General features: G+C 35.4%; 1 protein-coding gene and 1 pseudogene across 1 annotated transcript; one reads left to right on the plus strand and one right to left on the minus strand.

Moving 5' to 3' along the window:
* Nucleotides 1–856: 856 nt before the first annotated feature.
* Nucleotides 857–4,620, plus strand: LOC114267624 (beta-amyrin 28-monooxygenase-like; annotated as a pseudogene).
* Nucleotides 4,621–12,851: 8,231 nt separating this feature from the next.
* LOC114314219 (uncharacterized) lies at nt 12,852–13,625 on the minus strand. Its single transcript, XM_028260674.2, has one exon. The coding sequence runs from the start codon at nt 13,623–13,625 to the stop codon at nt 12,852–12,854; it is 774 nt and encodes a 257-aa protein (XP_028116475.2).
* Between the last annotated feature and the right edge of the window lie 780 nt (nt 13,626–14,405).

Here is a 14,405-nt window from a genome sequence, read left to right on the forward strand (position 1 = left end):
CCATCTATTCTGCCGGTGCTCTCCAGCTGAATTACTAAGCGGGCAGTGTGGTCAGAAAATCACCTACACACCTTGCATCTTTCTCTGCCGTTTTGGAATTGGTTTCATAATTGCATTACCTTAATGAGAAAAATTTATAAAATTAATTAATTTGTATGGTACCCTACTCTTCAAGCTTATGTGGAATTCATTATAGAGCATTGTTATGTAAGACAAAAAAAATATATTCAATTTTTAAGTTTAGTAATGTAGTAATCAGTTAAGATATTAAAGGCAACACTTGCTCTCATATTTTCTCTAATCATCAATCAATCATATCACTTACACATCATCCAGTCTAGAAAATAGATATGAAAAGTAAATTTATATATCATTTTTCATTCATTAGGTCAATCGTTGTGAGACTGCCACATTAAATAAAATACTATAAATGAAATGTGATAAAAACAAAATATGATTATTATGATATTATTATTTTTTTAATATTAAGATTGATTACTAATCATTTTCACGATTAATAACATTATAATAATTATATTTTATTATCATAATTCATTTATCATCTTATGTATTGATAACAAGTAGTAGTGGCAAGAGTCATTAAATCAATATAGTATTAATATAAAAAAAAAGTTAATTATCCCAACATTATTGTTTCAAGACATGCTTTGCCAATTTTTCCATTTTAAAATCCTTTGGATAACATAAACATTAATTATCCTCAAAAGTGGTACTAGTAATAACAATAATAATAAAGAATACATTACATTGAGAATTTTGCCTATATAAACCCCATTGGTAGTAACAATTAAGGACACACACCTAATACAATACAAAGTCTCTGTTTTCCCAACAAATGAAGCTCTCTTTCGTCACTATTCTTCCCTTTGCTTTCCTCTTCGTACTCTTCTCTCTTTCCCTCACAATTTTCTTTAACCAAAAGGCCAAAGCCTCCACCGCAGCCACCGGCAACCTCCCTCCGAGGGAGACAGGGCTGCCGTTTCTCGGCGAAAGCCACGAATTCCTCTCCGATGGCTGGAAAAGGCAATCTGAGAAGTTCATACATGAGAGGATGGCTAAATTCTCTCCCCAAGCCTTCAAAACATCGTTGTTCGGAGCACCGACAGTGGTGATGTGCGGTGCACAGGGAAACAAGTTCCTCTTCCCCAACGAGAACAAGCTAGTGACGGCGTGGTGGCTGAGCTCCATCAACAAGATCTTCCCTTCCTCCAACCAAACTTCTTCCAACGACGAAATGAAGAAAATGCGAAAGCTTCTCCCTTAGTTCCTCAGGACCGAAGCCCTCCACCGATACATCGGCATCATGGATACCGTAGCCCAGAGGCACTTCGACTCCGACTAGAAAAACACTGATAATAACAATCATAACCATGACGTCAGCCTGGTAACGGTTTTTCCATTGTTGAAACTGTACACCTTCTGGCTGGCATGTCGGTTGTTTATAAGCGTGGAAGATCCCGAACACGTCGCCAAATTCTCGAAACCATTCGAGCTTGTGGCGTCCGGGATGTTCTCCATCCCAATTGACTTGCCAGGAACCGCGTTCAATAGAGATGGAAATCGGAACCCGGCCCAACGGGGACCCGATCCCCCGACCCCGAATTGAGTGGTGATTTCCCGAAAAATACCCCCGACGGGCCGGGGGTGGTATTAAAAATTAAATCCCCGATGATATACGGGCCGGGGACAGGGATACATGTTTCAGCCACGCCCCGACCCCGGCCCCGATCCCCGCCCCGTTTTCCTCGATATAAAATTACTGTTTTGCCCTTATATATATATATAACATATATAGGGTTTGGTTGAACCAAACCGCAGCCTCTTCTCCTCCCTTTTATCTTCCTCTCTCTCTCTCTCTCTCTCTCTCTCTCTCTCTCTCTTACTCTCACTCTCGCACCTCTTCGCGACGCCGATCGCCTCCTCCGTCGTCCTCCTCCGCCGTTCGTCCTCCTCCGACGCCGATCATCCTCCTCCGTCGTCCTCCTCCGCCGATCGTCCTCCACCGACACAGATCTTGTTTTGAAACAAATTTTGTGTAGAGGGTTTGTATGAAATACCATTAACCAAACCAAACCTCAGCCTCATGCCCTAGGGTTTGGTTTTGTGTAGAGGGTTTGGAAATACCATTAACATATGTGTATAGGGTTTGTATGTGCATGTATGTATGTATACAATTTTTTTTTTTAATTTTTTTTGAATGAATACAGATTTGTTTGTGTATGCAATTTTTTTTTTTTTGAACGAATATAGATCTCTGTAACAGATCTGTAAGTGAATTTTTTTATTTTTTTTTGTGTAGAGGGTTTGTATGAAATACCATAACAAAACAAATCTGTTATTTTTTTTTTTATCGGTTATTGATTTTTTGATCTGGTGGTAGTGATGTTTTTTGATCTGTTGATGAGGATCGGGGAATTTTGGGGTCGGGGAAACCCGATCCCCGTTGGAGACGGGAATGGGGACTGTGATTGGTTCCCCGCCGGGGATTGGGGACGGGGAGGGTGATCCCCGGCCCCGCCCTATCCCGTTGCCATTCCTAGCGTTCAACAAGGGAATCAAAGCCGCTAATTTGATCAGGAAAGAGCTTACACTATGTTTGGATTGAGTGATTTGGAGAGAAAAGAGAAGAAATTGAGTGATATGTATTTCTCTTATTTGTTTGGATAACATAAGTAGAGAGAAATGGGAAGAAATTGAGAGAAATGGAAAGAAACTCATTTCTCTTATAAGCTTCATTTTCAATCTTCCCAAAAGTGGAGAGATTGGGAGAGAAAAGAAACCATTATTTTCATAATACCAATTTTGTCCCTTTAAAAATAAAAGAAATAAAATGATTGAAAATATAGAAAGGTTATTTTGATAATATAACATAAAATAATTTCTTTTCTTTTCTCTTAATGAAACCTAACCAAACAAGAATGAGAGAAATCACAATCATTTCTTTTCTTTTATTTCTTCCTTATCCAAACAAAAGGAGAGAAATCACAATCATTTCTTTTCTTTTCTTTTCTTTTTTCTTATTACTTAAGTAATCATTTCTTTTCTTTTCTCTCCTAAATTCCCAAACATAGTATTAGAGCGATCATAAAGCAGCGAAAGATCGATCTGGCGGAAAATAAGGCGTCCCCAACACAAGGTATATTGTCGCACATGTTGCTGGCACCGGACGAAAGATGGGAAGTACATGCAGGAGATGGACATTGCTGACAAGATTCTAGGGTTGCTTGTTGGAGGACACGACACTGCAAGTGTTACTTTCATAATCAAATATCTTGCTGAGCTTCCTCATGTCTACGACCTAGTCTTGAAGGGTAATAAACCTTACTACCACCTCCAAATTTTAGTTTCTTTCTTACTCAAAATATATATCTAAATTTATTGAATTATGTCTCTAATCTTATTCGATAATTGTATATGTATTGGGACAGAAAAAAAGGTAGAAAAGAATATGCATTTCATTAATTAATGGTTAGATTACATATCTTTAAGGGAGAGAATAAATCTTGGATTGACATTAAAGTTGACTTAATTTCCATTTTCCATTGAATAGATAATAAATCTTGGAATAATTATTTAAACCTTTCGGTTAGGTACGTATATATTGATCGACTATGATATAATAGTCACCCATAACTCATTGAGGTCTGCTGTTTTTAATTATTCTCAATTAGAAGAAACAGTCATATGGGATGAAAATTTGATTAGGTAGAAAAGGACACATGCATAATATATATATATATATATATAGGTACGATGTTTATTTATTTTAATGCATGCACTGCACGTGTGGTTTGACAAAAAAAATGAAAGTGATGTATTTGTGTTGTGTGACAGAACAAATGGAAATTGCAAAAGCTAAAGCACCAGGAGAACTATTGAATTGGGAGGATTTACAGAAGATGAAGTATTCATGGAACGTTGCATTCGAGGTCATGAGGCTTGTACCTCCCCTTGAAGGTGCCTTCAGGGAGGCCATTACTGATTTTTTGTATGCCGGTTTCTCTGTACCTAAGGGATGGAAGGTAATAGTTAAAGCCTCACACACATACTACAATATTGATGATCAATTTTTTTCACTATATTTTATTAGTCTTTTTTTCCTTTTTCTTTTTTTATATAAAAAAAAAAGTTTATTTCTTAAGACAAATATATTAGAATTTATGACTGTATTCATGAATAATTAATACAAAAGTCTATATGAGATATACAAACCCTACTCTTATAATGTACTATATTCCCTAAATTAAAAGAAAAAGAAATTCATTTGAATGTTTAATTTGCATCCAGTTGTATTGGAGTGCACATTTAACTCATCAGAACCCTGAATACTTTCCGAAGCCAGAAAAATTCGATCCATCAAGATTTGAAGGTACCGGACCTGTTCCATACACTTATATACCGTTTGGAGGAGGGCCTCGGATGTGTCCCGGGAAAGAATATGCAAGGCTGGAAATCCTGGTTTTCATGCACAACTTGGTGACAAGATTCAAGTGGGAAAAAGTACTTCCACATGAGAAGATTGTTGTCAATCCAATGCCTATCCCTGAAAAAGGACTCCCAATTCGCCTCTTTCGTCACAACTCCTCACAAAGTGTTTAATTATTAATTGCTCAGCATATCTAGAAGCTCTTGTTCTAGCTGGCTTGGAGAGTGCTTACTTGTAGACTTTTTGTATTTTTTTTTTTTTTTTTGGGTTGATTCCTTCAATGTCACTGAATTAATTAAGAAAGTGGAAGAATGAAATAAATTTTTATGTATAATTATTCTTATTGATTTAATAGTACTCACCTTTAATACTCGTTACTAATGCATTGTTGATAGATGATGTGATAAACAAAATATGCTACGCAAACGTTAACATCATAACATTATTGATCTTAAAAACAATTAATAGTCAATCTTAATTTGGACAAGTGAAGAATGATCAATAATGTTATGATGATGACATTTTTTTTTTTATCACATGATGCGACAATCTCAGAGTTGTTTTGTATAAGTCTCACATAAACTTGAGTTTTTCTTATTACTTTGAAATTTGAGAGAATACTCTTGCAACATAAGTTTTTTGAGGGATGCTACTCGTGTGTTTGGTGTGTACCTGATAGATCTGCTATCTGTTAGCATAAGTTTTCTCTACTGTTTTAGTATTTTGGTTGCTATCTTTTTTTTTTTTTTTTTGATCGGCAAAAACGAAAAAATTTTATTGATGAAAACCAAACAAAGTAAGGAGGATACATCAATAAAGAGGAGCTATCTGTTGCTATCTGTCTTTGTGTATCTGCTATCCTTGATATTTGTCTTTGTGTATCTATTGGTCTCTCACCAACAGGTGCTTGGATTGATGCTGCCATGTGATTGTGCGAATCACTTAGTGCCAACCTAGTTGGGATTGGGTTGTCTCATTATAATGGATTTTGCATCACTCCCCCCCGCCCCCTATGTTGATGTTTTTTCCTCACGTGTAAGGTTCTCTATCATCAATAAAATTTTCTTCGTTGTTGATCCAAAAAAAATAAAAAATTACGAAATGTTCAATACTATTGCAAATTGAGAAATGTACCATTCCTAATGTCATAAGAAGGATGCAAAGTTGGAAGAACTTGGACAAGATATTCTGAGTTTGTAGACGATGTTCTCATAAAAAGTTTTGTTACAAATACAAAAATGGTGCACAGACAAGACACACCATTCTATGCACTTAGTTTTTTTCTCTCATAAATTTTGCTAATATCCAACGGATTAATGTAATAGTGCAACATCTTGTGGCAAAAGAAGATAACAAAATGTGCTCATTCTATCATTATTGTAATGTAGTCTCAGTTTTTACAAACATTTTTACAAAAAGAAAAATAAAATTTGTTTTGCTTGATTGTACATACATTTCAAATAGGTGGTTGATACCTTCAGGAATGTTGACTATTTTTATTTTTCCAAGATTAATGTTGAATGCTTGTCATTTTCAAGAAATATCTTCACAGCCTCATCAAACAAAAAATATAATAAGCTTAGAAATAAATAAATCAGTCAAGAACCAAACAAAAAATATATATAATACAACATATAAGGATTTTAAGAATTAAGTTCTTTTTACAAAATATATTAGAAGATAAATTCCTGTAGTCATGAGACTTGTCACTAATAAAACTTTAAGTAGTGGTATATGAATTAATAAAAGTTTTCAAAAATTAATGATTATATAATAATTTAATTATTTGTATGATTTAAGTGTTAGTAAAAATAAAATACCTATTTTTAACTTTTAGTGTGGAGTGATTGAATAATAGGAAAGCTGGTGGCCGTCTTTGGGGTGTCTAAAAGTCAAAGGGAAAGAGAAAGTGACCTGAATTCAATCCCAGTAATATATTATTATGTTTGATAGTAATATGTTACTCTGTCTTACAGTAACATGTTACTCTGGTTCAAAGTAACATGTTATTTTGGTAATATTATTCAAGAAAAAAGAAGAAGATATTTTACTTTGTTTTTATTCAATTATGCGCCTACTCTTTAGACAGTTTATGAAGTAAAATAAATTAGGCTGTCATTTTCACCAAACAAAGGTCTAATAGAGGAGTTTTGGTTAAATTTTTCTAATATTTTTTCATAATGAAAATAACAAATATGTACATATTTTCGTGTGTTTGTTTAAAAATTTAAACTTTGGTAAAATTTTATTTATTAATATTCAAATTTATTAAATTAATATTTAGATATAATTATGTATGAAAAAAAATAAAGCAAGAACAAGTTGAGTTAGATATACTGTGAGTCATGTTACAATCCTATGCCCGGATCTAGCTAAGAAAACTTATCTATCAAAGAGTAAACATTCGGTAAATAATTAGTTAAAAGAGTAATGTTAGAGACCCCAAATATTCTACTAAAAGTTTTACCAAATGTCTGTGGGACCCACACAATGTGGGTCCCATGTGGGTCCCACATCCATGTGAGACATTTGGTAAAACTTTTGGTAGAATTTTTGGGACCTCTAGCATTTTTGTATAACTAATATCTATTCTATTACGTTTGAAAACATTATCCAATATTAGTGGTGTTTTGAAAAGTTAATAAAAAATTGACTTTTAATTTTTTTGGCAAAAAGCTGGTAAAACTAAAAAGCCAAAAAGCTGACTTTTTACCAATCTTCCCAAAGTGTCCCTTAGACCAGACATGTGCTGTGCTTTTGGCCTAGGACTTGCTTAAGAGAAGTGAAGTGTTAATTATTAATTTAAACTTTATATTTAAAATTTTAAGTTTTAACTTTATATTTTCTTAATAGGATTAAGAAATGTATACTTGAATTTTATAACTTTTATAAATTATTGTTAAATTTTCATTTCGATTTTCTTCTAAATTTTAAACTCGTTGTAGGGTTAAGTATGTTTAATTTTTGTTTTAAATTCTATTTTCTTTTTTATTTTATTTTTTTAAATTTAAAGTTAGATATGGCTAGATATACCAATAGTTTTATGTCACACATGTTTCATAGCACATATATATTTTATTTTCAAAAAAAGTACAAATATGTTCAAATTTTATAAGGATAAATTTTCATTTGAAATATTATTTTAATTTTTTTTAATTTCAAATTAAATATGACTTAAATTTTGATAAAGGATATGGCTTTGACTTTCTATATAAGTAATTTTAAAATTTAAAATTATAGAAATAGAATATAGATATAGATAGTAAATACAATAGATACCATAAATAAATAGTTCATAAATTAATAAATTTAAAAGATTTTCCATATTAATCAAGGATTTAATTAAAATATTAAAATAGAATAACCAATGATAATGTGCCATGTATATTTTTATAATTTTTTAATTCAATAATTTGAAAAAATTACATTGAGACTTACCCAATATCGTTGTTGCTTATATTATACATATATAGGTATAATAGTGTGCATAAGATCCACATTAAACAATATTATCCATCTTTGTACATTTTGTGTTTGGTTCTATGATCATTTTCTATATTATTGGAGTTATTCATAGTAATAAGGAAGAAATTATAGAGATGTATGTCTAATCCAAGTAAAAGTTTTAGGCCATAATTTTTTAAAAAAATTAGTGAACCATCCCTCTCTAACTTTACGTAATAGGAGAGGTCCAAGATAATTTTTTTTTTTATTAGATAAGGTCCCTTAACATTTTCACAATTCAACTAAGAGAAATTTTGTTCGACTCAGAGAAATTTCGGCCTCGATTTAGAGAAATTTTGAAATTTTACAAGTATGATCACAAAGAAATTTTCAAATTTCTCTGTGAAATTAGAGAAAATTTCTCTGTGAAATTAGAGAAATTTCTTTGAGTTGGAGCAAAATTTCTCTAAGTCGGACAAAATTTTTCTAAGTCAAATTTTCTCTGTAAAAATATTGAGGGACTTTAACTACTATAAAAATATTATATGTCTGTTATCTTATAAATCTTAATATCTAGTACCTTAAAAAAAATTCCCTAATTTTCACTTATATCATACCACAAAATCATTTGTGATTTTTTAATTATTTTCGTCTCTTTCAAGGATTTATAATTCTCTAATAATAATAGTATAAAGAGGACAAAGAGAAGTGTGAAATAAATAATAATAAATAGGAAATGTTATTCCGTAAATTAAATCTATATATTATATTATATAAGGAAAATGACGTTTCTGATAAGAAACCTCCTAAGCGCTTCAAATTTTCATTTTAAAATTATTGATTTTTCAATTTATGAAATATATTAAAAAAACCTATTGACTGATTTATTTATTTAATTATTTTAGAAATAATAATTATCCCTTAATTTATGGATTTCAAATGGGAAGATAACAAAAATATTTTATAATCTCTCCATCATAATCTCGCTCACCAATTTTCAAAAAAAAATTAAAACTTGCATTCCTTTTCTCTCATTCAAAAAATTAGATAACATTTTTTATGAAAGTTATGGGTATCTATCTATATCTTATATATTATATTATAACATTACAAAAAAATTAAAAATCAGATATACAACAAATAAAATTAATAAATTTGATTTTTATTTATTCAATTAAAATATTTCTTTTGCCTCTCAATATCCAATTTTAAATTTTAAAAATCTATAAAGTTTGTTTGAACAAATCTGATTTGAAAATATCCCCACTATCATACTTTTTTTTTTTTTTTGATCGGCAAAGAAATTCTGTATTCATGAATGTATGCAAAAAAAGATACAGGAAATCAATAAAGAGGAGCTTGGAGCTTACAGAAGCTCCAAGCGCCAGTTGGTGAGAAACCAACAGCGACACAAACAAGAAATAAGAAAGAAGGAAAACAGCAGGGTTGCACTACAGACTACAACATCACTATGAACTTCACACACACTTAAGGGACAAAACCACTGCTGCTTAAAAGACATCAGGATTGCACTACAGCTACCAATCCGCTCGACTTAAAAACCTGGACAGCAACTAGCCGTAAGTAACAATGACTACAGATCAGACTGCAGATCAGGCTTCACAACAATCGATTTGCACAAATCAGACAGCAGATGAGACTTCACAACAACCAAATTGCACAACAGTTCAAACCTGCAGTAGCAGCAACGGCAAAACCACTAACAGACCAAAATTATTTTACCAAAACAGCAGATCAGATTAACACTGCATAGGCGTTCACAGACCCAAATTATTTTGCCAAAACAGAACTTATATTAAGAGCATTCCCTAGCAACACGAAGTGGATCTGTTCAGTGGCACCTACAGACCAAAATGGAGCAGCAGGCAGTGCATGTGGTTTGACCAGAATTGGACTGCCAGAGCACAGATATAGCACTGATGCACAGCTAAACCGAACCAGCAGACAAAACAACAAGGCAGGCATGCAGAAACAGAATAGTAGAACACTGACAGAGCTTCAACCCAGGTTGCACACTGGAACATAACATCAACCCAGATAGCACTAGACTGAAGCTAGAGTGCTAAATTCCGCCCCTAATCTGCCTCCAATTGTGGACGAGATCATCAACTGAGTATGGGAATTCTTTAATGGAAGCTTTGAGCCAAATGGCAGATATGTATTTTATAAGATCTAACAGTCCTGAAGGAGAGGGTTGTGTATTAGAAAATACACACTCATTTCTGAGTTTCCAAATGGACCATAGTACAATTAAGGGGATTGCTCTCCATAATAGTCTGTCAAAATTATTGAATTTCCAGCCCATCCACCAATAAAGCAGGCCCTCTACAGACTTAGGAATGCACCAATGTAGGCCCCAATCCTTAATAACCACTGACCATATTGACCAAGAGAAAGAACAATGAAGCAGTACATGGGGAGCGGTTTCTACTTCAGAGTTGCAGAAGTGGCAGAGGGGAGAAGCATTGCTGTCAAGGGATCCAATCTTGAGCAGAAAATCAGAACATTTGATTCTAGATTTCTAGGCTAGCCAGGTGAAAAAAGATACTCTGGGGGGCAAAAGTGGGTTCCAAACAAATTTGCTAACCTTGAGATGAGGGCCTAAGAGGGATGAGTAGTGAGAATAGAGGGCAGAAGCAGAGAAGCTTTGACCAGATTCTGTGCACCATACGAAGCAGTCTTCACAATCCAAACACAGAGAAGGAGCAGAGGATAAGAGAGCATTCATTCTCACCTCTTCAGCCAATTCCCATGAATATAACTCTCTTCTATGGGGGAGATTCCAATCAAATGGGCTTGACCTCCTTGCGTAATAATGATTGAGGGAACCTTCCTTATCATTTGACAAATTGAAGAGGAGGGGAAAAGAAGATTTCAAACAAAGGCCACCACACCAATTATCAAACCAAAATCTGATTCTAAAGCCATTCCCAACCTTTACACCACATTGGCCCACAAAAAAATTAAAGATAGGCCTATTGAGGGCCCCTATTGTGAGGATGTCCCTCCAGACTCTAGAGTGTTTGTATGAGAGACTCAAAGGTGGGAGCCAACAAGAGTTGTTAATTTTATATTTGCTGCACACAATTGACCTCCAGAGAGCATTGGTTTGAATACCAAACTTCCACCACCATTTGAAGAGTAGACAAACATTAACGTCTCTGACCCTTCTAATGCCAAGTCCCCCTTGTTCAATTCTCTTTGTAACTTCCTCCCATTTCAGTAAATGCACTTTCCTTTTAAGATCACTGCTACCCCATAAGAAGGCAGCCTCTAGCCTTTCTATTTCCGTAGCCACTCCTTCCGGCATTTTAAACATGGAAAGAAAGTATATAGGTAAGCTAGATAGAGTGGACTTGATTAAAGTTAATCTACCAGCAAAGGACAGTAGTTTTCTCTTCCAACCTGACAGTCTAGCCTTGATTTTTTCAATTACAGGCTTCCAAGTAGATTTCCTTCCAGGATTAGCTCCTAGAGGCAGCCCCAGAAATTTTAGTGGAAGACTCTGTACTTTGCAATTGAGAAGAGAAGCATAGATATTTAAGCAGCCTTCATCTACACCGACACCACAGACGACACTCTTATGGTAATTAATTTTGAGGCCAGATAATACTTCAAAACATCTGAGAACCCTTTTAATGGATACCAATTGAGCATAGTCAGCTTCACAAAAAAGGATTGAATCATCGGCAAATTGCAAATGTGAGATAAGAACATTGTTAGATCCAACAGCCACCCCTTTGAGAATACCAAGATTGAGGGCTCTGACTAGAAGAATGTTAAGACCTTCCGCCACAATGTTAAATAGAAAAGGTGAGAGCGGGTCCCCCTGTCTAAGGCCCCTATGAGGTGAAAATTCCTCAGTTGGTGAGCCATTCACTAAAATGGAGATTCTAGCTGTGGAGACACAAATCTTCATCCAAGCGATCCATTTATCCCCTAAACCAAAACTGCCCATCAAAGAGAACAAAAATTCCCAGTTGACAGAGTCAAAAGCTTTCTCGAAGTCCAATTTGAGAATCAACCCTTGTTTTTTGGCCTTCTTCCATCCATCCACTACCTCATTAGCAATAAACACCCCATCCAGAATATTTCTCCCTCCCAAGAAGGCTGTCTGTGTTTCACCAATTATTGAGGGGAGCACTGACTTTAACCTGGATGCTAAGACTTTGTCCAGGATTTTGTATATTGATCCCACAAGACTAATAGGTCTGTAGTCAGATAGACCAATAGGGTTGTCCACCTTGGGAACAAGGGTGATAAATGAGCTATTAATGCCATATGCAAGCTTGCTGTTAGAGTGAAACTCTTTGAAAAATTGCATTATGTCCGTCTTCATGACCTTCCAGAATTTTTGATAGCACAGTAGGTTGAACCCATCAGGGCCTGGAGCTTTGTTATTGTTACAGTCTTTAATTGCTGCAAGTACCTCAGCTGCACTGAACTCAGCTACCAGATGTTGGGAGACATATTCCGGGTCAATGGTGTTGAATGCCCCTGACAGAGAAGGCCTGTTAACCCATGATTCAGAGAATTGGGCCTTGAAGTGAATGAGAACTTGTTGCCTAACTCCAGTAGGATCCTCAATGGACACTCCATTTACTGAAATAGAGTTGATGAGATTTCGATTCTGCCGAGAACTTGCAACTACATGAAAAAACCTACTGTTTTTATCCCCATTGATAACCCAATTCAATCTAGATTTTTGATGCCACATCCATTCTACCATTCTATATAGCTTCCACAACTCGCCTTTAACCTCCCTTCTTCTTGCCTTTTCTGAAGCACTCAGTGCTCTTTCCTCTGCAGTTATATCCAGAGCATGTAATTCATCTTCTGAAGATTTTATTTTAGAAGCCATATTGCCAAACACCTGAATGTTCCAAGATTTTAAGACTTGCTTCAGATGCTTTAGCTTTTGGGAGAGTATATACCCAGACTAGCCAACAAAAGAGGTATCTGACCATGATGAGACAAAGAATTGAGCAAAGCTTGGGTGAAGAGTCCACGCATTTAGGAACCTGAAGGGTTTTGGCCCCCAATCTCTGGAATCCTCCATCATTAATAGAGGGCAATGGTCTGAGATTAGCCTGGGTAAACCCCACAGTTTCATTGAGAATTTAATCATCCATTCAGGACTTAGTAAAATCCTATCAATTCTACTCAATTTCTCTGATTCCTGGGCATTGCACCATGTGTATCTCCTCCCATGAAGTGGTAGATCATGAAGCTCACTATTACCAATGAATTCATTAAGATGCTTCATGCCCCTGTCTCTCCTAGAACAACCAACTCTTTCACTAATATGGCTAATTTCATTAAAGTCACCACCCATGCACCAAGGAAGAGGGAAAAGGGATTTAAGCTTTAAGACACTAGCCCAAAAAGAAGATCTGGCACCAACATCATTGGGGGCATGTATATTAAGCAGAACACAGTCAAAAGTGTTATATAAGGAACCTGAGAGTAGAATGTACCTCCTATTGCAGCAGCAACCAGAGAGTGTGAAAACTGCAGGATCCCATATGCATAGCAGTCCTCCGGCTGTTCCTTCAGGATCAACAGACATAAACTCCATATTTTTACTTCCCCATAGCCTTCTAGCTTCACCCTCTGTTATAATTGCCCTTTTGGTTTCTTGAAAAAAAACAATATCAACATTTCTGTCCTTTAGGAGCGTCTTGATTCTACCCTGTTTCTCCACCTTCCCCATACCCCTGATATTCCAGGATATTAACTTCATGATAAACCCATTGATTCTCTCATAGGGCCCTACTCCTTTCCTTTACTGCTGGTCCTTCCCCTCCTTGGCAATTTTCTCCTTGTCTTTAAGTTCTAGTTCAGCAATTTTGTGGAGCACAATGCCTTCCTTCCCATGGTAGTCTATTCTAAGAGACTTCCCTAATTGTATTGTAGCTGCAGCTTCAGAAAGAATCACCTGCAAATGAATTAGACTGGGCTAGAGCTTTAGCAGCAGGCCTGTAGATAACAGATTTAGAATAGTGCTTCTTGGCTGCGTTGTTTGTGTACGCATGAATCCTAGCAAAGCTAGTGAACCCCTCCATTTGTGACTTCATCTTCCCTTTATTCCTCAGGTTTCGCTGATGTTCTTTGCTGGAGACTGAGATTGAGTCTTAAGCTGACTGGGTATGAGCAAAGTCATTCCTCATACACGGGTTTAAGTTGGTCAAAGGGCCAGAAATTGAACCATTGTCTGATGCAGGTACATTGGGCCTACTGGAAGGGCCATTGGAATGAAGGGGCCTGCAGTTTACGGGCTGCTTTTCAAAGTGGGCCAGGTCCACTTCTAAATTAATGCCGGGTCCACCACCAGCATTTGCCTCATTCATACAACGTATAAACCCAGGTGTATAAACTTGTTCAATACACTTTTGTCTCTCATCATTGATATTTGAAAAGTGGTCAGCCTTTTCCATCAAATCTATCAGAGGCCTCTCAGCACACGCTCCTCCTCTGTTTACGCCTCCATCAC

The sequence above is a fragment of the Camellia sinensis genome, chromosome 13 (genome assembly GCF_055761805.1).
Source record: "Camellia sinensis isolate YWXY chromosome 13, ASM5576180v1, whole genome shotgun sequence".
Taxonomy (NCBI): domain Eukaryota; kingdom Viridiplantae; phylum Streptophyta; class Magnoliopsida; order Ericales; family Theaceae; genus Camellia; species Camellia sinensis.

Bases quoted from the DNA above. Each gene is read 5' to 3' on its own strand.
- LOC114314219 (XM_028260674.2), bottom strand. From the start codon at position 13,625: ATGGGGAAGGTGGAGAAACAGGGTAGAATCAAGACGCTCCTAAAGGAC.